Here is a 27856-nt window from a genome sequence, read left to right as displayed (position 1 = left end):
CTCCGGTCCTGTGATAGAATCACGAATGCGTCTTTACAACGCATTCCTTTACCACTCAAGTAATTACAACGACTTGCCTTAGGGAAAGTGTTGTTGGACTGATGCAACACTTTCCCTACTGTGGCGCTGACTGGAGTTGGAATAGTACACTATACTATTCCAAAGCTCAGCGCTTTCCCCAAGGCAAGTCGTTGTAATGACTTGCGTGGTAAAAGAATGCGTTGCAGAGACGCATTAGTGGTTTCTGCCACGTTCTTAAGGCAGGCGTGCTAAAGACCTGCGTTTTTCTGACACACAACCGTTTGTTTTAGTGGAGCTAAATAACGATATGTGCCGCAGGTTTCTATCCTGGTAGTTCCACGTTTTTCCGATGTTAAACTACTCAGCATTTTTTAGAGTATTTTTCTTCTCAGATTTTTTTCACAACATATATTTATATTTGTGATTAATTTAGAAATGTTTTTCAGTCAAAGCATACAAAAAAACTTTACTGCTGTTATATTTTTCAGATTTTGGTGTGAGTTCCTTCTTAGCCACTGGGGGCGATGTTACCCGAAATAAAGTAAGAAAAACATTCGTAGGCACGCCATGTTGGATGGCTCCCGAAGTTATGGAACAGGTAATATCGGTGGCTGTTCTGTGGATACCTTTAAACAATTCAAGATGCTGCTGTGATTTAATAACAAGATTACTATTACACATGGCTTTACACTTTTTTAATCATATATATCTGTATTGCCTTAATTTAAAGAAAGAAGTGGTACAATAGGAATGTAATGTGCACATGTTTTTCCCTAAATAGTAACAGATTTATTTTATGGCATAAAGGTCCTCAAGGAATGTGGTCTAATTCACCCTACACAAGGCATGGTTACATAATTTAAACTGAACAATTGAAAGAAATGTAGCTCCTGCTACTTTACCTCATCGAATTGTTGTTTTGCTTTCCCCATTACAAATATATAATTCACTGTTGACGTGGAGGGAGCCATAAACTTATCTTGCAGAACATTTGACGCTTGAACTCGACGCACTCGAACATTTCTGTCGCCATTCATCATTGGCATTGGTGATTTGGATGAGAGTTCACTGATAATGTCTCACAGGCATACTGTTGCCCAGTGATGGATGGTGGAATTTGAAAATGGTGGGGTGTAACAGCAGTAAACGTATAACGGAAGCTAGTGAAGCAGTGCAATATTCACACTAATTCTGTGATAAATGTACCAAAAATCCAGCAGTCATGAAGGTTTCAACCTGCCACCCTTCCTCTACCCAGGATGTGGTGTTATGACCAGAGCTGTTGACTTTGGAACTTGGGAACCAACGTTAGCTGAACATCCTGTGATGTGCACAAATCACTTAGGGGCATATTTATACTCTGTTTGCGCCGGAATTGCGTCTTTTTTTTGACGCAATTCCGACGCAAAACTAACTCCATATTTATACTTTGGCGTTAGACGCGTCTAGCGCCAAAGTCCATGGAGTTTGCGTCATTTTTTAGTGTGGACACCTACTTTGCGTTAATGAGATGCAAGGTAGGCGTTCCTGTCTAAAAAATGGACTCCAAGGCATGTGCGCCGTATTTACACTCCCGGGCAAAATTCACGCCCGGGAGTGGGCGGGTCAAAAAAAATGACGTACGGCTGCTTTTGCACCGTTTTTTAGCGCCTGGAAAAGGCAGGCATTAAGGGACCTGTGGGCTCGGAAGGAGCCCAGAGGTGCCCTCCCATGCCCCCAGGGAAACCCCCTGTCACCCTTGCCCACCCCAGGCTGGAGGGACCCATCCCAGGGACATGAAGGTAAGTTCCGGTAAGTATTTTTTTTTTTTTTTGGTGCATAGGGGGGCCTGATTTGTGCCCCCCTACATGCCACTATGCCCAATGACCATGCCCAGGGGACGGAAGTCCCCTGGGCATGGCCATTGGGCAAGGGGGCATGACTCCTGTCTTTGCTAAGACAGGAGTCATTTCTATGGGGTTTGGGAGTCGAAACAAATGGCGCAAATCGGGTTGAGGCGAAAAATTTGCCTCAGCCTGACTTGCCCCATTTTTTGACGCCCAAGCTACATATCCCCCTACGCCGGCGCTGCCTGGTGTACGTTGTTTTTTTCCACGCACACCAGGCAGCGCCGGCGGCTAACGCCGGCTAACGTCATTGATTAAATACGGCGCCCGCATGGCGCTTCAGAATGGCGTTAGCCGGCGCTAATTTTTTTGACTCAAAACTGCGTTAGCGCAGTTTTGCGTCAAAAAGTATAAATATGGCCCTTAATCTCCCATGTGCCCGTAACAAACATAAATGTTACCTTGTGTAATGTAATTGGTGCTCATGAAAGGTGGTTCAATGCCTTTGGGTCGACTTTACACTACATAACAGCTGCACACTGCGGTTAAAAGCAAAGCTGTAACATAATGAAAGACAGAGAGATACAGATTTCGTGGCTGATTTGTACAAAGTGAAAAAAAAATTCTGTATAAATCACGGCTTGGCCAGTTAAATTGTGTGATCTTTGGCAAATATTATAATTCACTAAAACTCCATTTTATAAAAGCACTTTCAAACATGTGAGTTCAGAATACTAGTTGTACAAACACATATTTGGTTTGGTTCACTAGACTATTTGTCACTGTTTGTTGAGGGCCCTGGAGTTCAGGTGGCAGGAGGTACACGTTTTCCCAGTGCCCGTCAGTAGGTCAAAAAGCTGTTTGAATCCTTTGTCGAGTCCTTGGTGCCTCAGTACTGCCCACAGAGCAGTGATCATGTTAGCTGGCAGAAAAATTGCCTTTTGCAATTACCATCCATTTCGTCCATCGCCCAGAAACCACCGCTGCTCTTGCCCTTTTAAATGTTATTATTTTTACACTTTTATAGTTATTTTTGTAATAGGAAAAAACAATTGTTTTGTATGGCTTCCTGATAGTTATTTGGCTAATCAGAGTTATTTAGAATTTTGAGGTTGTGTGTGAGGCTTGTGATTTGAATCATTATTCAGGAAAGGCTGAGGTGCTGGAAGGACACAAAGCAACCAGATTCTGATGGAAATTAGTCAACAATACCAGAGTGAAGATGTTCTGTACATGGAGTGCCTCATTGTGGGATATCACAAAGGCCCTTTCCTTTGCTAACGCGTCCCTTTATGTCAATTTTATACACATTAGGACTCGTTTTAGGCCGATGAATCTTTTGACCCAGTGGTGAGACACCGTAGAACGAGATAACTGATCAATATATCAAGCAATATGTCAATGACGTTATCAACATATATCACCACAATATACTTTACTTTGGATAAAGACATTGATTAAGCTGTCGGCGCAATCATGACCTTTCAGTCATAAATAACCGTACCTTTAATTGAAGTTTTGTGAATTTATTTCCCTATTGATTACAATCTATCAATAAGAGTATCGATCTCAAAACCAAGAAGCAAAAGAGCATAGTCACGATATGGCAACTGTGATAAGACTTCGACAATGCAAAGATCACAAACATAAAAGCACCAACGTAAGATAAACATAGGTTAGAATACATATAATAACGTATACATCTCAGTTCAGCACAGTACAATGTCAGTCTCGTCTATTTACGTCAGTCAGGATGAACACCTACTTCTAACCACTAATTAGCATCAGCATGTTGGACTTCATGCAAAACAATTTAGAACACCAATTTGGAAAACATCTAACTAAGGTCTCTATCCAAAAATACAGCAGTTGGTACCTAGAAAGGAAAAGCAAATAGACAAATTACAATAGTATTGTCATAATTACCCTCCTCGGAATAAGTCAGCATAAAGGATCAGTCTTTGTCTTCAGGACATCAGTTAGATCGCCAACAGTCATCTTCATCTAAAGGGACAGGGGACACTTTGCGCATAGGGAGGAGAAATGTAAAGGACAGACTGTGGACGAGGATAGTTTATTTAAATTTCAAGTCACCAAACAGAGTGACAGAGTTTCTGGATGCAATCGATATCATTCCCTACCTAGTTCCTCTGACCCATCTGTGTCATGAGTTTTTATCCCTTTTCACAATAGATTCCCCCGAAATTCTATTGGATAATCGTTATACCCCACTATCTTTAACCTATCAAATTATACATTAGGTAATACAAATTGTCACCCCATGATTTATAACGTTTTGATTGGTCTTCATAATTGACGTCTTCGTAGGTGGCACATCCGGGGTTACTTCATTCTTTGGCGCGTTCTTCAGGTCAAAAGTTCTCTTTTCCACGGCAAATCATCCTTGAATGTTTCTAATATTGTTGCAAAACGTATAAATCTTATACTAAAGCAGCCAGCATGCAGATGAGAAAAATTAGCATTGTTACATAAAGTGAGGAAGAAGAACAAATGCTGGGTCATGGCCCTTTACGAGTCAGCACACTGGAAAACAGAAAATATGCTTTAATATGAGAGCTACACGGCTAAGTCTTCGACTCACGCTAACTTTAAGGCCTATGGGTTCTAATACAAATGCAATTTTCGTAGGTGTTAACACATTCAATTAATCATTTTGCAAGCAATTATTTCTTACAGTTGACATTAGTCTATGCTCACGATAGTAACTTCACACTTATAATCATGCTAAGAATACATTTAAACAAATAATATTTTAGGATCATTTTGTATGCAGCATTGTTAGGTATAAGTATTTCACATCTAATATGTAATATTTAATCTACGCTCTCTCACCTTAATGTGTGAGGAAGAGGATCCTCTAGGCTCTTTGCTCAGAAGTTCATGTTTAGAGAAGCCCTTCTTTTATCACAGCTTAAATGGGTGACTTTTTTTTATTAATGTTTTATTGATTGCATATAAACAACTACAACAAATGATTTGAGGTACAGTCAATGAGCACAAGTTATTTGTTGACACACGATGCAACTCCATACATGTAGCATAAGTTACAATACGACCCTCTATTTCCCATTAGTGAGCCCCGACCAAAAGCACTGTCATTAGTTAGGGGCCAAAGAACTCTATGGATTAATGTTTATCAGTGTCCGCCTGTACTCTGCCCCCATGCGGCACATTCTGGTTCAACCTGCTACGGCAGGAGCTAATGTGCAATGTTAGCCTCACATTTATCTATCCTGCTGTCTGTAATGTGGTGGTGTTTGACACGACTATGGGAGAATTAGGCCTGTTTTGGGTGTAAAGATAAGAACGAAAGAGGCCCCATATATCTTTGGGATAGGAGCGAGCTAGGTGGTAGCAGTTCACCATATTCATCTAATTGTTCATGGCAGTATGTGACATCCTACACACAAGCGGGGACAGTGGGGGACGGGCGCCTTCCCCAGTGCACGGCCACTCTCCTTTTTGCTATCAGGAGTAATATTGCTGTGAGGTGCCTACACTCGACAGGTATCAGCGCCACGTGGCCTAGTAGTGCCACCAACGGCATCCTAGATGTGTCGTATCCAGTTATTGTCTCTATGGCATTAAAGACCGCCTCCCAAAATGCCAATGTCGGCAGGCATATCCTTGCTAAGTGTAAGAATGAGGCCTGCTCTTCCCCGCATCTGATGCACCTCGCATCTGGGGTTAAGCCTATATTGAAAAGTTGTAGAAGATTTTGATAGAGGCAGTGTAAGTATTTAAAGAGTATGTGTCGCAATCTGTGGTTGGGGGAGAGGCGTTCTAGTTGGACGCAGCAAAAGTCCCATTGTTCGTCTGAAAGTGTTAAGGAGAGGTCTGCATCCCACCTTGCACGGGCACCTGATATGATAGACGGGGCAGAATCCTGGGTGGAAGTATAAAGACGAACAATCAGGTGTCTGGGGGAATGGGGACCTGAGTATGATTTCTAATGGTGGTGGTGTGGGAGGTGCAGCAGGGAAGGTGGGTTGTAAGGTGCGGCATGTCGCACCAAGTTGGTAGTACAGCAGTACGTCCAGGGATGTGTGACTGGCACCCTCTAACTCAGGTAGTTGTGTGATAAATTGGCCTTCTGGATATATATCAGCAAAGGTAGAGATTTTAAGTTTGTGAGGAAGTACCCTGGTGCTGTGTCCCTGAAGTGGTGGGATCATTGGGTTCTCAAATAGTGAGATGGATGTCGCGTGTATTAGGGGTAGTCCAACCCATCTACGTAGCCCCTCCCGTGCCCAGTGCACTTAGGTGACGTGTTAATTTCAGCTCTGGGTATTTTATAGGGGCTGAACAATGCCGTCTTGAGGGGGCATGGTGCTGCTCTATCTGCCTCTATGGCGGCGTGTGGTTGAAATGGGGTGGGGTGAACCGAGAAGTGGAGATATTGTGCCTGTGCACAATAAGCGTAAAGAGTCATGTCTGGTGCCCCCAGACCACCCTTCGCCGGCGGTAGAGTGAGAAGTTCCCCGGACGCCCTGGGCTGCTTGCCCACCCAGACTAGGGTACACAAATTGGATTTTAAACGTTTAAGGAAGGAGTCAGTCAGAGGAAGGGGAATATTGAGGAACAGATAGAGAAATTTGGGAAGGACCACCATCTTTGCTAGAGAGATGTGGCCTGTGAGGGAAAGCGGGAGGCAAGACCATAAAGGTATCCTGTCCTCCAACCAGGTCACTACGCTACCATAGTTTGCCTGCCACAAAGTATTGATGTTTCGGCTAAGCCAAATGCCTAAGTAACGGACCAGCTATTCTGCCCATTCAAAGGGAAATTCAAGGGGAAAGGCAGAGTCTCATCTGTAAGGGGAAATAGCACTGAATTTTCCCAATTGATCTGCACACCCGAGTAGCCTCCAAATTGGATCACCTCTTGTATCATGGCAGTCAGGTTGTCATATGGGTCAGGGGTATAAAGCACAATGTCATCAGCACACATTGAGATCCCTGTAAGTTAGACCAGTGCCCCTGTTTGCATGGTTTTGTCGAAGGCATGCCGCTAGTGGTTCATTGCAATGGTGAATAAAAGAGGTGATAACGGACATCCCTGTCTCGTCTACTGTGTAACTTGGAAGGGATCCGAAATAGTCCCGTTTATGCGCACCTTGCCATTGGGAGGGTGTATAATAGACTGATCTGTTTTATAAATATGGGACTGAGACCTATTTGTGCTTAAAGGGGAAGATGTAGGACCATTCTAGTGTGTCAAACGCCTTTGTGGCGTCCAACAAAGCAGCTCTTGCCTGGGTATGTGGAGCCAAGTGGTGCATGATGGCGAAGATTATGCGAAGGTTATTGGATGTGGACCTGCCTGGTATGAAACCAGCCTGATCCGGACAAATAATTTTAGGCAGGAGTGGTAGTAAGTGGTTGGCCAGCACCTAAGCATATATTTTATTGTCTACGTTGATGAGAGAAAGCGGCCTATAGGATTTGCAGCGCAACGCTGGCTTGTCTGGTTTGAGTAAGGTAACTGTCATAGCCTCTTGTAGTGAAGCAGGGAGGCATCCTGTATCTAATGAGTCCTGGTACATGGCCAGGAGGTGAGGGGCCAGCAATGAGGCATATTCCTTATAGAACGAGATGGTGAGACTGTCTGCGCCCTGGGCTTTGTCACCCGGGAGCTCGACAATCACCTTAATTATCGCCTCAATTGTGATGGGTGCCTCTAGGTAAGCGCGATGAGCTCGGTTCAGCCAAACCAGTTGTAGCGTATCAAAGTCCCTAATGAGTTCCGCTCCGCTTATCACCGAGGTATCTTGGTATAGTTCCGCATAGAATATGGAGAATACTCATGCTATGTCCAGTGTGGTGGTAACTAAGGTGTTAGTGGGGTCTAAGATTTCAGCGACATGTGAGGAGTTCATGTTGGGACGTATTAGCCTCGCCAGGGTTCTGCTCAGTCGATTTCCCTCGCCATATCTGTGCGCCTGGCTTTCCTTATGTAGGTACCGAGTTTCGCAGGCATCCTCCACCTTGAATTGAATTAATTTGGAATTAATGTCCGCCAGCAAGTCGGCTTTTTTTAGTTAAAATAGCTTGTCTCAAGGGCACGAATCTCGCGTTCGAGGCTGGCTAGTGATGTGCAAATGGATTTTAACACCCCAGCATGCTTTGCCGGACATGGTCCTCTTATTACCACTTTAAAGGCCTCCGACAGTATTGAGGATGATTTGACTGAGTTTACGTTGTGGGGAAAAAATTCAACAATCTCCTTTTGAATCTCGTTATGGAACACAGGTGTTAGGTGCCATGAAAAGGGGTGAGGCATGGCGTGGAGAAGCCAGAGCTCTAATAACAAAGGTGCATGATCTGATAAAGTATGGGGAAGATGTTTAACGGCAATCAGCCGTGAACGTACATCTAGTGACACTATCCAGAAGTCTATATGTGACCACAAACCATGATATGTGGAAATACAGGTGCGCTCGAGTATATGTGGATGAGAAAATCTTCAAATGTCTAGTAGCTGATTATCAGTCATAATCATGCATAACATTTTAGAAGCATGTGGGTGCTGTTCCCGGGTTCCACCCGATCTATCCAGCTTGTATTCGCGGACAACGTTAAAGTCACCACCCCAGATAATAGCCAGGGGGCCCTGGTTCCGTATCTTTGACCATAGGGCGGAGAAAAAGTTTGAATCATCCGCATTTGGTCCATACACGGCAGCCAATATTACAGGATGACTCTTCATGGAGCCTGCCAGGAGCACATATCTGCCTTCAGGGCCGAGTATTGTTGTGTTGTTTGGCAGGCTAAACCCCGACATAAAAATATTTTGACCCCCTGGCGTAATTTGAATATGTAGAGAAGTAAGTTGAGTCCCAGCCTCCAGCTCTCAGACGACTTGGGGTCAGTTAGGTGCGTTTCTTGTAAGAAACAGATGCCAATATTGTGTCTGTTTAAATAAGAGTACACAAGACGGGCCTTTCTAGCATTATTAAGGCCACATATATTCCAAGTTAGACATTTCAGGGTGGCCATGATGATGTAGTATGTACTATCTTGTGGGTCCAGGGTCCCTTACATGTATTTTGTGATGTAGTATCATAGATCTTGTCATGGATCGTGTGTGGAATTCACATCATTTTGTACCTCAGCAGTGCAAACAGGAACAAACAGTCATGAGACGTGACTAAGCAGCTAACAACACCCCACTCCCCAACCCACACCAACCCCCGAACATGGTTGAGAAACGGTTCCCTTCCCCCACCCCAACATACCTGACCTAGCATGAAGAAAACATATATGGGAAACATCCCTTGGGGAGCAGTGACTCTGGGCATAGCCCAACCGGCTGGCTGGGTGGCCGGCTGCTGGATCCGAGGACCCTGTGGAGCGCAGCACAGCGCAAGGGTAGCATAGCTGCAGTGCAGCCAGCGAACACAAAGTAGTGGAAATCCGCCAAGGTGGCTTAGTCTTTGTCACTTAGATCGGTGTTCTCGGCGATCCACCCACTTGGCCTTGTGTCTTGGTGGCACATTTGGCAAATTTTAAGGCTGACCTGACATCCTTGAAGTAATGTGCTTTCCCGTCCGCCAAAATTCTGAGCTTGGCGGGGTACAATAGCGCATATGGTATTTTGGATTTCTGCAAGAGTTTTCTACAAGAAGGAATTCTCTTCGAGCAGCCTGTACAGACTGCGTAAAGTCAGGATTTAAGGAGATGACAATGCCATGGTGTTGTAGTGGGCTTCCTTCACGAGCTAGGTGCAACACTGTATCCCTTTCCCGTTAGTTCAGCAGTTTGGCAATTATTGGTCTGGTGGGCGCCCCGGTGGGAGGCTGGGGGCCCAGCGACCTGTGGGCTTGTGCCACGATGAATACTGGGGATAGGTTCTCGCTGAACAGGCTGCAGACCATGTTTTCTACAAAGTCTTCAATTTTTTATAAGGTTATGGATTCACATATGCCCGTAATGCTGAGATTACTACGACAAGACCTTGCCTCCGAGTCTTCATTTTTGGCTTTTATAATGTCCAATATCTTGTACATTTTTAGAAGGTTTTCTTTGGATTCAGCATGTTGATCATCTGTGTCGCATATTTAAGTTTCAAAGCGGTCCAGCCTGGACTCATGCGCATCCATGCGTTGTTTGACTTGGTCGAGGCGAGCAGTGAGGAGGTCTAGTTTGCCAACAATAGTTTTAACGTTGGTTTTTACATCAAGTAGTATTTCCTTGAGGTCAAGTTCGCCAGGGTCCTCCTCTATCTGGGGACTTGTGATTGTGCCATGGGATCTCTCTCACTCCGCGTGGCGTATGCACTTTTCCCTTCAAATGTAAGTTTTGCCTGCTTGGTGTCTGTCTTACCTATGATCGTAGCTAGCGCAGGGTAGCGTGACAGAAAAGGGAGGAAAGGAATCTTCCTAGTTTATGGATCTGTATTTTGTGCGGGGTGGGGGCCAAAATCCGCTGCCCTGGGTGTCGCAGCCCAAGGGGCCCCGCCACTCCAACCACTTCCCTGTCCACAGTGGTGGACACGAGCAGGCCCTCAGGAGTGTCCCAGCATGCGCTGGGCCCGGGGGGATACCTCACGTAGTGCGTGCTTGCCCAAGAGGCTCCGGTCCCTCATCGAAGGCCCATCAGGCTACCGCAATGAACTGGGGGTGAGGTGGGATGGTCGCAGAAATCCCCAGTTCGCTCCCACACAGGCACAGGGGCCCCCCCACCTACCTGATTCTCCTCCGCTCTGCTGCAAGTCACACGATAGGCCACAGGCCTCTCAACCTGCCACTGGTCCAGCCCTCACGGCACGATCCAGCGCAGGTCTCTCCTCCGGCCGCTGGTCCAATCTCGTGCCTCCGGGTTGCACACCGCACGGCCAGCCCTTCTACACCTCTCTTCCGACCGTTCCCGCGGCAGCTGAGCAGCCACCTGGGACGTGAAAGCCTCGCCATGGCCTCCGTCCACCAGGCACTGCCACGAGCCGGGTCTTGGCCAAGCTTGGCCCCACGACCCCCGAGACACTATCAAGTGGCAGCGGCCCGACCAAGCAGCACACACCACATCAGCAGCTTATGCTGTTAGTGCCAAATCGCCGACGTCCTCTGTATGGTTAGATTATTTAGGATTAACTCTGTCGGCCTGCAGAGTCCTCTAGGGATTGGCCACGCCCCCAATGGGTGACTTTTAGTTGCTCACATGCCTCGATGATTCCCAACTGCAGATTGCTCTGACCAAACAAAATGATATTCAGAGCGAATGTAAGAGTGAAACTGGTCTATTATGCATACTAGAAAATTCAATATTACCAGGAGGATTATGAAGCTAGAAAGTCACAGGAACCCCCCCTTAAATGATTTAGTTATAAAAATTGTAGTGTTTTATCTGACTAATGCTCAATATAATGGAGTTATTAAAATCCCCATGAAAACGTGTCCTTATCGCTTCCTACGGGAACTTGCAGTTTATCTCTTATTAGATAATTTATTTCATGCAGTCACCAACCTGGGTTTCCAGTACCCCAAGAATATTCCATGGTTTTAGAAATGTGCTTATTAATTTGGGAGGGGGTGACCTCTAACATCTTCATAAATTAATCTAGTTAAATTGAAAACACCATTCTTAGAGAATCACTGCTCATCTCCTGGTAGCTTTGGCACAAGCAATAAGCGATCCCCAGAGTACTACATGTTTAATACAAGATCTAAAAAACAATTTTAAAGTAAATCATGCACCACAATAAAAATAACAAACTTGTTCATCAATGAAGTACACACCAAAATCATTAAAATCAAATATGGGAAACCACAGATATACATTTTAAAAGTTTTGTGGCAAAATTGCCCAGAAAAGATAAAGCCCCATTGAGAAACAAAAGTTAGTGATTGACAGGGACCCTGACGATTTCAGTATGACTCCAATGGAGAGGACATCAGATACACTAAGTAGGTCATCTTGGTCAAGATTTTCACCATAGGATTTGAAAATAGAAATGGAAAGTCAAAATCCTTCAGCAAGGCAAGATTCAAGGCTGAGGCTGACGATAGTCTGTTGGAGTCACATACATTATTGATAAGTTCACTCTGAAGCCATTGGTTTTGTAGCCAAAAGTTCCTAGTAGGACAAAACTGGATTTCTATAGCTGCCATGGTCGCTGTGTCGCACAGTCCAAGGTTAGACTCTATTATGCTTTTCAAAATCATCTAGCAGGTTAAGGTTAAAGGCTGTAACTGGGGAGGACTACATAAAGCCTGACACCTTTATGCCAAGATCCCACTGAACTCATTTTCTGTGTAGCATAAAGCTCTGAGTGGGACGAACCTGGCTTTCTTGCCCACCTGTGCGCAATATCCCTTGACAAGTCTCAGCATCTTGCCCATGTTCTCTACAAGTTTAACAAATGACTAAGTCCCACTTTTCATCAGTTGCTAGGAAATTCTTTCTGTTCAGTCATGTCATCTCCAGGTCTTCAGGGCAGGTGTCTGGGTCTTAGATTTCTCTGTACCCAGCACTTCTTAAGGGTCTATCTCTCTGTGGTCAACTGTGACCTTTTGAAATCAAGAACACTTTCTGATTTTTGTGTGGGACTGTCAAACAGGAGACCAACTTCTTGACACTTGGAGAAAGTGTTCCAGTGCCTGGATGCCAGCAGGAGTCATAAGTTCATCGAGTCTCTGAGTCCGCCTCTTCCGGCAAGAGCCAGAAGTCTTTGTTCTTCGAACAGGCATCCTTCTTCAGATGTAGTCTTCTCAGATCCAAGAATATTTTGAGAAGATGGTGGCGAGATGCCAGATTTAACCTGCACACTAATGAGTGATTGAAGATTTTTTCTTCCCCAATCATGTCAAGTTCTCGCCTTATACCTACCTTCTTTTGCTTGTTGCACTTGATCTCCTTTTTTCTGTAAACATTCACAAAAGCCTCACATTCAAGATGCCTACATCCTTCTTCAGTCTCCAGGCTGTTAGCCACACCCCTCATATCCTCACCCCTGTCATGGTAAGATCTGGTTCTTACCACCTCTTCCTAGGTTTGGTGCCAAATGATCTTGTTGGGTTGTGGGAATAAATGGGAGCAGATCCTGCCATCCTCACTTGGAATACGCAAGGCTGTCTTTTGTTCTGTCAGCCGCCCTGCACTCCTCTCTGATGGCTAATCCCTCCTCAGTGGCCAGTTGTTGTCAACACATTTGCCATCCTGGGTCCAGAAGCCTGGCTATTATTCTCTGGCAAGGAGATTCATCAACTCCAGCAGGAATGGGTATTGGCGTTTGGGCGTGTGATGAGTGACAGAACTGCCAAGAGTACATTTTAATAAAATTACTTTTCCAGTAAAGGTTTCAAACCCTCTAGCATTTCCCTAGGTGAAGGTGTTAAAAATATATCTTTATAATACTTGGGTTTGTCTTATGGAAAACTGCAGCTTAAGCTTTACAATGAAAATAGCATTTAGGCCTTCACTAACTGTAAGGCCACCTATATCCATCATATAGGCCCTCATTACGACCCTGGTGTTCTTAAGACTGCCAGGGTCATGGTGGCGGTCGGACCACCGCCAGTGTGCAAAAGCCCGTCCATCGAAGTCCCAATGGGTAGGTTGCCGCCAGTTTGACCGCCTCCCCGTTGGCCCCATTGCGAGTTTTCCGCTGGGTCAGTGGGTGGAAACAGAGTTTCTGCCTGCTGGCCCAGCAGGAAAGGGCCTACAGCATTTTCTTCGGCTCGTACTAGAGCCGGCGGCAATGCTGTAGGGTGTAGGGTGCACTAGCACCCTTTGCAAAGTTCACTGTCTGCAAAGCTAGCCAGGGAGCCCCTGTACTGCCCATGCCAGGTGCATGGGCAGTGCAGGGGCCTTCCTGTGGCACCCTGCACCCCGTCTCCGCCAGCCTTTTCATGGCGGTGTTATTGCAATGAAACTGCTGGCAGAGAGGAAAGTCATAATCCCCACGGTGGCGCTGCTTGCAGTGCTGCCCTGGCGGATTAGGACTGCCAGCACCGCCAGCCTGTCCTGTGGAGGAAAACTGGTGGTGCTGGTCAGTCCGACCACGGCGCTACTGTCGCTGTCATAATGCGGCTGTCGGACCGCAACATTGGTGGCAGTCTGGCACCACTGCGACCCTGGTAGTCTTAAAACCGCCAGGGTCGTAATGAGGCCCTAATCTGGCAGGGCAGCGCTAAAAGCAGCGCTGCCCTGGGGATTACTACTCCCTTCTCTGCCAGCAGTTTCATGGCGGTAGTACTGCAATGAAAAGGCTGGCAGGAATGGGGTGCAGGGTGCCGCAGGGGAGCCCCTCCACTGCCCATGCAGATAGCATGGGCAGTGCAGGGGCCCCCCTGGCCAGCCCCGTCGCAATATTCACGAACATTGTGACAGGTGCTGGTGCACCCTACGCACTGCAGCATTGCTGCCGGCTCTATTATGATACAGAGTTAATGCTGTAGACCATTTCCCGCTGGGCCAGCGGGCGAAAAAACTGTGGGGCATATTTATACTTTGTTTGCACCGAATTTGCGTCAAACATTTTGACGCAAATTAGGTGCAAACCTAACACCATATTTATACTATGACGCCCGGCCCCGCGAACGTCAAGATTCCTCTGTGTGCGTCATTTTCTGGATGCGAGAAACGGCCTTGCGTTAATGACATGCAAGGTAGGTGTTCCCGTCCAAAAAATGACTTTAAGGCCTGTGTGCCTTATTTATACTGCTGCGTCATTTTGACGCACAGGAGGGGACGGGCCTTAAAAAACAGTGCACAGCCTGATGCGTGCCGTTTTTTAACGACTGGGTGAGGGCAGGTGTTAAGTGACCCGTGGGCTCACTTCCATGGTCTCTGACCATGGAAGCAGTCTAGAGGTGCCCTTCCCTGCCCCCAGGGACACCCCCTGCCACCCATCCCCACCCCTGGAGGACACCCATGGATGGACGACCCATCCCAGGTGAGTACAGGTAAGTAGAGGTAAGTATAATTTTTTAAAAAAATTTGAAATGGCATAGGGGGGCCTAACATGTCACTGTGCCCAATGGCCATGCCCAGGGGACATAAGTCCCCTGGGCATGGCCATTGGGCAAGGGGGCATGACTCCTGTCTTAACCTGACTTGCACCATTTTTTGACGCACAACCCACATTTTTCACTACACCGGTGCTGCCTGGTTTGACTCATTTTTTTTTACTCTAACCAGCTCGCAGCGCCGGCTAACATCAATCCTTAAATAAGGCGCCCACCTGGTGCGTAGGAATGGCGTTAGCCGGCAGTAAATTTTTTGACGCAAACCAGCGCCGGCACTGGTTTGCGTCAAAAAGTATAAATATGGGCCTGTGTTTCCGCCCGCTGACCAGAGGCAAACTTATAATGGGGCTGGCCTGGAGGTGGCCGCACTGGTGACAACCTACCTGTCGGAACTTCAACAAGCAGGCTTTTCCGTCCACCGAAGTCATAATCGGCCCTATAGTGTGCCACGTTTTATAAATTAGGCACACTGTGACACTGGCTTACTAAGCAGACTGTAGGGGTGACCTATTAAGATGTAAAAATAGTTTTTCCTGCATTGTAGAGGCACGTTTCTTACCTTGCACTATTGCTATGCCTCTAACAGCAGCACAGCCAGAGCACTGTGGTGCTCCTAGCAACCAAATATTTTTGTGTGAGATGTTGTTAGTTTAACACACAATGCAGCCCATATATGGCAAATAGCTTCCACACAAGTTGTGCAATTTCTCTGCTGTCCGCCATGGCATTCAGGAAAGCTATGCAGGTCAATTGAGTGAAACCAATTTTTCCAATGCCATTTTAGGGCAAGAACACAAATGCTGTGACAGGATATGGCTAATATTGACAACCTAATTGTGATCCTAACAAATTATATTAAAGTCAGAATAAAAATCCTTGGCAGCTTCAAGTTGCATTGGGAAGATATTCAAAGCACAGTTATTTCTTATCTATCCACTTGCTTTATTATTAATTGCTGCACACAATATTGAATGACCATCCATTACAAATGATCATTCTTAGACCTTGTATTGTCTATAGAAGCTGTTCTCATAGTCAATCCTCACATTTCTTTGGATTGGTCTGATCACCTCCTGAAACCATTGCCATTGGCATCTTCCAAGAGAGCAAGAGAACAACTCATATTGTTATGAGATTACCAAAATGCCAACATTAACACCCTTGAGAATAATGTCTCTAACTAGCTTTATTATATATGAAGTGATCTTCCGGCTACTCTACTTGCTTCCTGTTACTGTTCAACTGTGAAGCAGATGATGGATGTACTAGCTCCCCCAAAATTGAAAAGGCAGAAAATGAAGATCTCTGTACTAAGGTTCTCAAAACAAAGATCTATATAAAACCATGTAATTCCTCAAAGCCAGTGGATGGTAATGGAGACAACACCACTCTGGATGCAACCTGAAAAACCTCCACAAGGAGCACAAGAGATATTAATAAATGTTTAAAACTAAAACCACATTTGTAAAATGAGCTGTTAACCAAGTGAAGGACCATTCCAAAAGATAATTTTAAATGGTGAATCAGGTCACAAGACCATTTGCAGTGCCCAAAATAATCAGGTCAGCTGCAAACTATGACATGTCTCAATTTCTCAAAGACAAAGTAAGAAATATAGAACTGTCACCAAACCCTGCACTAGAAGAGCAAACCCACTTCGCAAACACCAGAAAAGAGACTAAGACATGGTCCTAGTTTAGAAAGATTACACATTCTGTAATATTCATCACCTTCACACAATTAAAGCCCTTCTTTTAATTCAATGATAAACCATTCCAGCCTCCTTTCGCAAAAACATTGAGACAGTGATATAACCTTTCTGGACCATCCTACCACAAGGTTCCTTCCAGAAATGAATCTGGGTTTTATGTGTCTCCTAGGACAGAGACAATGTTAGTGGTCACCACCAATGATATTAGATGCTGCTGGATGGAGGCTTTGGAGCCTTGTTAAACTTACTGGGCTTCTCTACAGCTTTCAATACAGTGTCACATGTTATCATGTTATCATCTTGCATCCGTAGGCATGGTAAAATGGGTCCTGGACTTGTTCAATGCCTAGTCATTCTCAAGTCTGTCTCATTAGCCCCCTTTTACGTGCTCTTCAAAGATATCTATTGTGGTGTACCTCGGGACTCAGCTTTGAGCCCTATATTATTTAATATCCATGTGACTTAGTGGCTGCCATGTTTTGGAGCTTTTTAAAGATTCAATTATGCATGTGCTGTGGTCATCTTGCTCATCCTAAAGCTGGATTGCTCTTTACAACTTCAGTTTTAGGACTTCAAGCGCTATTGCTTATTGAATGGATGTAAACTATCTCCTGTCGCTCTTCAGCATATTCTTTTGACTTGCACTCCTTTTGGAATCCCACCTGTATGGTCATGTGCCTCTATCCTAGTAATAGAGTCTGCAATATGACACACATCTATCTTTCGTAGGGAATATTGACAAACTCATTTACATCTGCATTCCTAGGCCTTGAGGTCTCATGAAAATCCTTCCTATGTTTCATGATTTTTGGAAAACGGTAGTTCAGACCTTGATTTTATCTCCACTAGACTAGTGTAATTTATTATATCTCAATCTACCTGCCCATTCTGGTGTTAGATTGGCTAATTCAGAATATAGTGACCTGACTAGTTCTTGGTTTGAACTGATACACAACCTTTTCTACCCATTCTGATTCTCCTAACTCGTTATCTTGAAGAAAAGATAACTAGTCTTATGTCTATGGCACAAAGCCATTAATGCCTCACTCAGTGCCTAGTTATCTGCTATATACCTGCTAAGTATCTTCTCTCCATCCCGTGCTAATGGTGCACCCTCCCTATTTTCTTGCATTCATTTAACAGATTCACATGCTTCTATCACCATCAGCATTTAAAACACATTTATTCCAAACCTTCAAAGCTGTATAGTCTCTCATTAACTCAGCATTGAGTACAAAGACACCCGGTACCTGGTAATCCTTTGCTACACAAATAATGTCAATCAATCAGTAATGTTCACTTGTAGCCATTTTAAATGGCCCTCATATCCCAGTGTGCTCATCTGTCTCTCATTCTCAGGATCTAACAAAGTCAGTAACACTATAATGTCATAATATTAAAATGTGGTGGCCGTCTTTACTGCAGGAAATGTCCAGTAAGTCATGCATGTCGAGCCAGGCTATTGCTGGCCAAAGCAGCTTGAAATGTGGTTTCCAATAGACAACAGCAAAAAATTGCAATAATGAAAATCAGGCTTTCTTTAAGTAAATTAGAAGAAAACATGCAGCTCCATTGTAGTACAGGGATTCTTCACTGTCCGTGGTGAATTGAAATTAAAGACTTTAGGATACAGGGTAACATTAGTGATGAGTCCATAATTGCCTACAAAAAAGGATGAGCACCTAGGGAGTGCAGCCAAGCCTTCTGCCTCAACACTGTTTCTTAAGCTCTTTATAGTTATTACCTGTCATCTGGTAAACAGCTAAACATGTCTATAGCCAAAACTGAAGAGTAATTTAATTCACGCACAACAATTACTATTAACCATCATATAAATGTGTGGAATTCAGTACTGCTATTGAACTACCTAAAAATAACAAAATGTGACATAAAGAACTGAAATAATTAACATGAAGTCTTCAAAGGGCCCTTTGTGTTATCTAAACATCCAACAAGTTAGTCTGCAAAATAGAATAACATACTGCAAAGAAACATGGAAATTGCTACAAAGTAGTACCACCAGCTACAAAAAATTAGCACCACCAAGAACTATACTGATTATCACAAAGTATCCTAAAATTATCAGCTGTGTAGTAGAACTTACCAACAGTAGCCATATAATCTTACAGAGAATGCTACTATAAGTACCACAAATGTATCAGAACCAACTCTGCTAATTAACATATCCCCAAAAAGACCAGTTTGTTATGACAAAGCCCAACTAACTACTCTACAAAATACTTTTAAGGAGAGCAGGGTGTCTTTAAATGACTACAGTAGAGTACCACAGACCACACAAAATATACCAGAAATAACTCTACTAATTACCATAATTACCTCAAGCTGTCCTAAAATCACCTTGTATGTAGTACACCGCACCAAAGCCCACCATATAATCTTGCTGAAAATAGTATCGTTAAGTACCACAAATTTGTACCAAATACCACAAAATGTCCTACCATGAATTTGAACACAATGAGAACACACTTTAACACAAAGTGCTACTATCTCTCCAAAACCTTCCTGCTAATTATCAAAATAACTGCAGAATACCTTACTGATTAGCGGAGGTTACCCTGCCAGATACAAAAAGTAACCCAGGCTACAATATTCCACATACTACTCCATACATCCATACTTAATCATCACAGTGTACTATAAGCTGGGCTACTATATCTTAAATAATATCACAAATAGTTCCTAGTCACTTAAAACAACCACAAAACAATACCACTGACTAACACACATTACCCAAACAACATTTATATTTATGCCGAAATTCAGCAAAGTACCAAAAACGTCAAGAACATACAACAACTGTCTGTAAAGAACTAAACTAATTATCAGAGAGCACCGCATGCTACCGAAAAAAAGATTTGCTCAAATTATTGCAAAAATACACAAAATCTCATTCACTTTTATTTTTTTTAGGTTTTATGTTGCAAAATTATTTTGAGTTCTGGACCCCATTAATCACAGAAATTGATAGATTATGATTTAAATATGCTAACTTAAATTGACTAGCAATATTCATTATTTTATAGGGACATTATGACCTTAGTAACTGTCAAATTACACTACTGTTGTTGTAAATTATTACTTACTCATAGAATGCAAGAAAGTATCTCTTATTTGTAACAAAATAAAGTCATGAACATTTTATTTCTCTGATGCATAAATTATTGCATGATCACCAAACTGACTTACTATTGCAATTTTAGGTGAGAGGATACGACTTTAAAGCTGATATCTGGAGTTTTGGGATAACTGCCATAGAATTAGCAACTGGTGCAGCTCCGTATCATAAGTATCCTCCCATGAAGGTATGATAATTTAAGTGTACTGTGTATTTACCCTCCACTCAAATTCCATGCACCTTTTATAAATGATTACTTTAAATTGAGTACAGAAATCTAAAAAATCTGAATATATTTGTTTTCTAAAGATAAATGGAATGTGTGAAATTTTGATCAGGAGTACTGTAAACATTGGGGACCAAGGAAATCTGTATTTACCCATACATTTGAATGTAACTCTAAAATTTAGGCCCTCATTATGATCTCGGTGGTAAAAACTGCTGAGATCAGCGCTGGCGCTCAATAGAAGACCGCCAGCGCGACTACCCCCTCGCCTGCCGTATAATGTTTTCCCCGCTGGCCCAGCGGGGAAGAGGGCCATAACATTGACAGTGGCTCCAAATGGAGCTGCCGCCAATCTTGGTGTGCGGCGGGTGCAGCAGCTCCAGTCGCGCAGATCATTGCCTGACCTGCGCGATGGGGCCCCCAGGAGGGCCCCAAATCACCCCAAAATACCTATTCCGCCGTGAACCACTGGGAAAAGGCTGGCGGAATGGGTGCAGCTCTGCCCTGTCGGATAGGAATACACCGCCCTCACCAGCATTACCGCTGGCGGTGTCTTCTGCCGTGGGGTTTTGGGCAGTCCATTATATGGCGGTCTGGGCCGCCATGCCGGATGGCGGTATTTTCCGCCACCGCCGGCATGGCGGCCCAGACTGCCATGTACATAAAGAGCCCCTTAGACTGCCATCGCTTACCATTAGTTGGCTTTATTGTCACTCTCATTTGCTTGCTTCTTATTTGATGGCTTGCCTTGTCCTTCCCCTGGTGCACAGCTTCTTTACTTGTGCCCTTCGATTGCTCACTTTTAGCAAGCTACTTTTGATCTATTTGCTTAAACACTGCATAGGAGTCCATCAGTTATGCAGCTGCCTCCCCAGGCTGGCTTTTACACTGGTGGCACCCAGTGCAACAACCTTTTTCGGCACCCCACTCCCATGACCTCCTTCTCGGTTTCTCCTAATACCACCCAGCAAAAGTGCCCTTCATCGCTCCTTAACCCCTCTCTCACAGGCGCTTTATTTGTTTGAAATCACCTAGTAAAAGCTGGCTTACTAATACACCCAGCTATCTAAATAAAAAACAGAGCTGTTCTTTGCAGCAGGCATATTAATCCTCTGCAATATTTTATGGCGAGTCAAAACTGCCACCAGACAAAACTCCTGATCTCTCTCGCTCTAGCAGGAACATTAATCGCAAGAGTAATCTTGACACACAGCACCCCCCCCCACCCCCCCTTCCACCCCCAGGTCAGGACCCCTTGAGGTCAGCGCCCAGTACGGCTGCACCACTCGCACTGCCCTAAAGCCGTCCCTGTGTCTCCCTAATGTGCTTCTCAACACTCACTCTGTGTTGCTGTCGCTTTCCTGTTTGCTTTTACTACTCCACGACACATTTTCTGTCTTGCTCGTGTCCTTCTCTTCCCGTACCAATCTGTTTTCTTGCCTCTCATATGTATGCTTCTCTCGCCAGCCTGTACCTTCTCCATTTGCTTCTCTCCCCCACACCCTTTGTGTCTCTCCCTCACCCATGTCCTTCTATACTGTTCTCTCTCTCTCTTGTGCTTCTTCCCCTCGCCCTCTGTGTTGCTTTTCCCCTGCACCCCACTCACTCATCTGTTACCCTATCAGACCCCCAAAACTGTCCTTTTTTAATAATTGTCACTTTTAGGCTAAAAAAATATATTTTGTTTCATGGACTGATCTAAGTGGTGTCTGCCATCTTGGATCATTCAAAAAATGTAAGCAAATGGCTCCTGAGTCTTACCGCTGGCACTCGCATGCATTCTGATGCGTGCACGCATCTTTCGAAAGACATGCTGGCCATTGTACCTTTTTGTATTATTTATTTTGATGATGCTTCTCAGTGTCCTGAAGCAGAACAGCAGCAAGAAAAGCAATTGGCCAAGTCAATTGATCCAAAAGCAAAGACCTATAGCTTTGCCAATGCATGTTTTAATTTGGGACCGTGCATGCTTATTCCTATGTAACTTTTCGTCTTCTTGCTTTCTGAAGCATAGGGTCTCATTATGGGTTTGGCGAGCGGAAAAGTTCACCCGCCAAATTCCAGCAGTCAGGTAGCCTTAGTGTTGCAGCCTTTCCGTGTACCCAATTACAAGTTCCTCGTTGGGTCAGCGGGCGGAAATGGTGTTTCCGCTTGCTGGCTCAGCGGGGAACAGCAAACAACATTGACCCTGGCTCATAATTGAGTCGATGGCAATGTTGCAGTGGTAGGTTGCAACAGCACCTGTCGTGCTTTTCACTGTCTGCCCAGCAGACAGTGAAAAGCGTGATGGGGCTGTCCACTGGGGCCCCTGCACTGCCCATGCCAAGTGCATGGGCAGTGCAGGGGCCCCCTGTACCCCGTCTCCACCAGCTTTTACATGGCGGTGCTATCTCCATGCAAAAGCTGGCAAAAAGGGGACTTGTAATCACAAGGGCGGCACTGCATTCAGTGCTGCCTTGGCGGATTAGGACCGCAGGCACCGCCAGCCCCTCCTGTGGAGGGAAACTGGCAGTCCGACTGTAGCGCTTTCGCCATGGTCATAATGTGTCAGTCAGACCACCACCGTGGCCATGGCGGTATAAAGACTGTCAGAGTCATAACGAGGGGCATAGTGTGATAATGTGTTTTCCACAGTGTCCTGTTATTCCTTTCTTTCACCAGTATCTTATTACAAGTTTCTAAGAGGTTCCAGCGTTCTCAATCACTGAATTCAGATTTGTAAATGCAATTCAGAAATGCATTCTCTTCTCTAGATATCCAATTTCTATTTGTGTTATTTTTCAATATCATGTGATTCTTTCTGGGGCATGATTACACTGGTCATCTGCAAGGCACTTGTATTCGAGGGCCTACCTCAGTTAAATAGCCACATTAAATACCAATGGGGAGGGTGGTTTGAGCAGAAAATGCCTCTAGGCTGAGACACATACTGGTTTTAACTTTCGTGACATTTTGTCCTCAAAACAGTCTTTTACAAGAAAAAAATGTTTAGAGTCTGAAAAATTATGCATAATACAGGAATCCCTAAAACGGGAATCATGCAAGCTTTAGCATACATTATAGGAAACAATTTGCGCGTCTAATAAATATCCATTAGAGTACTTCAGAATTTTCTAGGGAGCACATGATAGTGCTGCATACAATCTAACCCATTAGAGGACCTTAAAAGTTCCATGGTATTTAGGGATATTTGTTAGAGTGGGTAGGTGGCATCGTGGCATTAGTAGTGCTTCTCTTTGACTTCTACCCACTATCTAAATTTAAGCTCATTTTTATGACAACAACAAAAGAAAGTCATTTGGCATTTAAAAATATTTTTAAACCAAGGATTTAAGTCTGACTATTACAATTAGCTGGTGCTGGTCTTCCTCACAAGTATGATTCATGGAGATAATAGCTTCTGGAAAATGAGCCTTATGTATATTAGACTGTTGGTCTATGACTTTTATCCCTTGTTCTGTGCGTTTGGTGCTAATACATTTTTGCATTGTTTGAGATGCCTTATGGTATTATGGGTGAAATATAAATGTTTATGAAAATGGAATGAAAACTATCCTCTTGCTGTGTATTTTTCCTCTTGCTAGACCAGAAATCTGCTATTTGACCTCTGGAGAAGATGAGCTTTATCCTGAAATAGAAAATATGTTTGCTTTTACATTGCCATAAATGACACTATGATAATTGTGCACAGACATTTTGCACCAATCCTCGCAGTTCAGTTATAAAATGCAAGCGGGAGAAACCCTTCATTGCATCTAAAATATGATGTATGTAAAACTTTAGGCGTCTGGATGTTAACCCTTGCTTGAAAAAGTGTGACAATGATTAAGAAAAAAACTTTTTAATCTTTTCTGAAAAAGCTACACTCTTCAGACTTTGCGGTATAAGTAATCCAGTTACACAAATCAATTGACCAATTAGATTTATATTACATATGTTGCTTCTATGGATTTTAAATGCATAAGTATTTCATGCCTTGAAATTATTAGCTGCACTTAGTAAAAGACCATTCACAATTCCTGGGGCGTAGTGATTCCCATTGCGGAGCAGGCACAGGTCCTAATATCGGCTACCTGGCAGTTCTTCCCTCTCTCAATAAGTCAGGGGATCTACAAGTTTGCTGGTGCAGGATATCCACCATGGTACGGCAGATGCCTGGGATGTGCAACGCTACAATTGTGACGCTTAATAAAAATCATTTCATTAGGATTAGAGCAAATTGTAAGCACTTCCAAAAAGGGCGAAAAAGACTACCCTTGACAGAAAAAGGCTTTCATTATGTCACACTTTATGCTTTTAATCACAAAGATTGTGGTGACAGCAGGATGACCAAAAATGAGAATCAGGCCTTGCAAAGCCTTTCTTGGCTACATTTTCCAGGCTTGCCACACTCAAGAGTTTCTACTTCCACAATTTTTCTAAATTTTAAAATATTAATATTTTAAAATATTTTTAAATATTAAACAGGTTTAACCACCATGTGTGTTACCTCAGTCCATTGCTGATCAGTGGTGAAAGGCTCTTACTTCCCCATCTACCACACTAATTATGCCAACATAGTTTTTCCGCTTCCAGTTGTTTCTTTTGGGATGTTTTTTTTTTTTTATTTACACTCACATCTGTTTCCAGTTTAAGATTTTCTTCATTTTTGAATAATTTCCCTTCTTTATTTTTTATTACATTTTTTCTTCATTAATTCTTGCTTTTGAACAAATTTAGTTTGTAAAAGTTACAGTCTTTATTAATTATCTATGTTGTTATTTTGGTGTTCTTGAGAATGTACTACATACATTTCACTGAATCTGATATTGGGACAGGAAGAAGTTTCCCTTTTGGGAGCCAGATTGTTTTGACTTTTTGGGAGGCCAGTAGCAGCCCACGTGAAGATTGAGACAGCTCTCCTCCATAGCTTAAAAATGTGGTCTCTCCAGTTATGTTCCAGTGACTCTTTGTGCAACCAGTATTTTGCGACCAGTGATTAGTACATCTGGCCCTGAGACATTTTAGAAGCTGATTGCTCTAAATGAATACTCCTGGTGGCTAGAGCCCTTCACTAGGGGCAACATACTTAAAAGTCAATCCACATTGTCCCTCCATGACCGGAGAAAATATTATTGTCTGGCCCCATAGTGCTGGGCCTGTGGGGATCTAAAGTGAAATCGGGGGTGGAAAAAGCTAAAACGTGCTTTGTAATTGAGCCATATTCCTGTGGGAGAGTCCAGATGCTTCAATTTTGACAACAAACTATTTTGACTCTCGGGGAATGCCATTGCCCTGGCAGCACTTTATTGAGTTCTGCTGCTCTCAATTTCATTGGTCTTTTGTTGGGAGCAAGAAACTGGGAGTATTGCTAGGTCTCCCTCTCATTCCCTAAGGAGCAGGGAGCAGCCAGCACATACGTTTCTGCCTGCACTGACTGTGGGTGTGAGAAGAGAGGAGAGGTCAGCATCGAGGACATGTTTTGCAAAAATTTCCAAGAGCTGTGCCAGGTGTGGGGAGCCAGTCGGTCCTCAGTGACTATGAGTCTCTCTGATGGATATCAGCATACCTAATACACGTGCCTACCTTGGACGGGATAAAAAAAGAAAAATAATCGAACCTGTGAGTGCTTTAAGAAAAAATAAATAAAGTACCCTGAAAAGCATCAAAAGCAGTGCTGCAGGTGTGAATTAGCTGGAGCACGGGACCACCCTAGAAGTCTGTATGTGAGCACCATAAATTTGCATATTTCATTTGCAGATGCCCCAAGAAGACAGGGGCAGAGGCAGCACCAAAAAAGTGGCAGTCGACCCTGACGATTGCCAGAAATGTGTCAGACACCCACTGGAGCAGTTTTGCAAATTTTGAGTGCCTCACTAAATATCCTTTGTAGGGAAGCAGAGGTCTCTGGGTGACATTTCTCCAGTTTCTGTACAACTCATGTCTGATAATGATAATGACAATGGGCCTATGGGTTCTTGTTCACCTTCAATATCCTGGTGTAAGAAATTGGGTTGTTGGTTGATTTTGGTGTGAGCTCTGGTCAAGCAGCAACCATAATCCTTATCAGGGTGAGGCACAAGCCAACCCTAAATTAACCTTTGTTCAACACCCTGTTAGCTTGGCACTGAGCAGTCAGACTTAACTTGGAGGCAATGTGTAAAGTATTTGTGCAACACTTCAGACATCAATAAAGTGACTAACACCAAACGATTTTTAATAAAACAACTATCCAAGCAGTAAAACTGGAGATATTCAGGTATAAAGATTTCAGTTAAAAAAAGCACCAGAAAGCACAAATCTCGAACTGTGAATGTGAGGGCCAACGCAAAGATGTGTTGCGCAGTGGTGGTCCCGATGAGGCAGGATGCTGCAGTGCAGTGGAAGTCCTGGCATCTGAACCAATTCACGCAGCAGCAGAGGTGCATCGGTTCTGCTCGGGGTTGCACAGCAGAGGAGATGCGTCATTTCCACTGTATCCACAGAGGCTGAATGAGAACCTTAGGCCACCTTCCAAGGGTCCAGGACTGGGGTTGCACCACTCGGTAGAGTAGGCTCACAGATAGCAGAGTCCAGGTGCTGGAATCGAGGTTGTTGGAGCCTTCTGTCCTGAGGCTAAAGTCAGGAGGCCAGCCAATTAGCCCTTGGAGTCACTCTGTGGTCCTGCATTCAACAGATGCACATCCAGTCCTTCTCACCCAGGCATGAGGGCAGCGGGCAGCAGGTCACCACAGCAGGGCAGTAGTCCTTCAAAGCAGCAGTCCAGCAGAGTGACTGTCCTTTCAGCAGCACTGCAGTCCTTCTCCCTGGCAGAGTATACACACGTCCAGAAGTGTACTGAAGAGTTAGTGTCTGAGGTCCAATATATAAAGCATGTTTTGCCTTTGAAGTTGGACGAAGCTTCTAGAGGCAGGCCTTTGAAGTGCACAGGTGCCCTGCATTCCTGGCCCTGGCTCCAGATTAATTATAGGGAGTATGCAACCCTTTAGTGTGAAGTCAGGACACAGCCTATTAAAGTGTAAGTTGGACTAAGCCCAGCTCCTCCGTTACCTGCCAATGATGGCCCATTCAGGCAAACCAAGGCTCGCTTTTGTGTGTTTCTGCCTGGGAGGAATAGTCAAAGCCCAACTGTCAACTACACTCAGTCATGTGACCCGGAGACAGGCTGCAGGCACCAAATGGCCAAGATAGGAAAATGCCAACTTTCTAAAAGTGACATTTTCAAAATTGTAGTTTAAAATCCAACTTCACCATTAGTTAGGATTTTCCATTACAATTCCAAAGAAACCAAACAAGAACTGGTTACTTGTTCACATTAGGAAATTACAGCTTATTTAATGTAATAAGGTAATTACAATGTTATCCTTTTGGAGAGGTAGGTCTTGCAGTAGTGAAAAATTAATTTGAGGGGTTTTCACTGCCAGGACATGTAAAACATAAAAAACACATGTCCAACTTTTCAAATACATTGCACCATGCCCTCATGCTGTCCAGGGCCTTCCCCAGAGGAGTCTTATGTGCATTAAAAAGGAAAGTTTGGTCCTGGGAAAAAGGTTTACTTTGCCAATTCAAAACAGCAGTTTAAAACTACACACACACAGGCTGCAGTGGCAGGCCTTAAACATGTTTAAAGTGCTACGTAAGTGGGTGGCACAATCAGTGCTGCAGGCCCACTAGTAGCATTTCATTTAAGGGCCTTGGACACAGGCAGCACCGCATTACTAGGGACTTACAAGTAAATTAAACATGCCAATTGGGTAAAAGCCAATCTAACTTGTTTTAAGGAGAGAGCACAAGAACTTTAGCACTGGTCAGTAATGGTAAAGTGTGCAGAGTCCTAACACCAGCAAAAATAAAGTCAGCAAGAACAGGAGGTCTGAAGACCAAAAGCTATGAGGAAAACCATGCCAAGGATGCCAGGTCTAACACCCATGATCTAGAAAATCTCTACAAGCTGCTATTCTTCTCTCTT

The 27856-nt window shown here is 44.1% G+C and overlaps 1 protein-coding gene across 1 annotated transcript in view; it reads left to right on the top strand.

Annotated features, from left to right (window-relative positions):
* The window catches only part of STK39 (serine/threonine kinase 39), a 1706935-nt gene that overhangs the window by 580986 nt on the left and 1098093 nt on the right, over nt 1-27856 (top strand). Inside the window, exons 6-7 of the mRNA XM_069225277.1 lie at nt 510-619; nt 19765-19866. Coding sequence (XP_069081378.1) covers nt 510-619; nt 19765-19866 — 212 coding nt within the window. The remainder of the gene's footprint in view (nt 1-509; nt 620-19764; nt 19867-27856) is intronic.

This window comes from Pleurodeles waltl, chromosome 3_1, assembly GCF_031143425.1.
Source record: "Pleurodeles waltl isolate 20211129_DDA chromosome 3_1, aPleWal1.hap1.20221129, whole genome shotgun sequence".
In the NCBI taxonomy this organism is placed as follows: domain Eukaryota; kingdom Metazoa; phylum Chordata; class Amphibia; order Caudata; family Salamandridae; genus Pleurodeles; species Pleurodeles waltl.
This window is presented reverse-complemented; position numbering and strand designations above follow the sequence as displayed.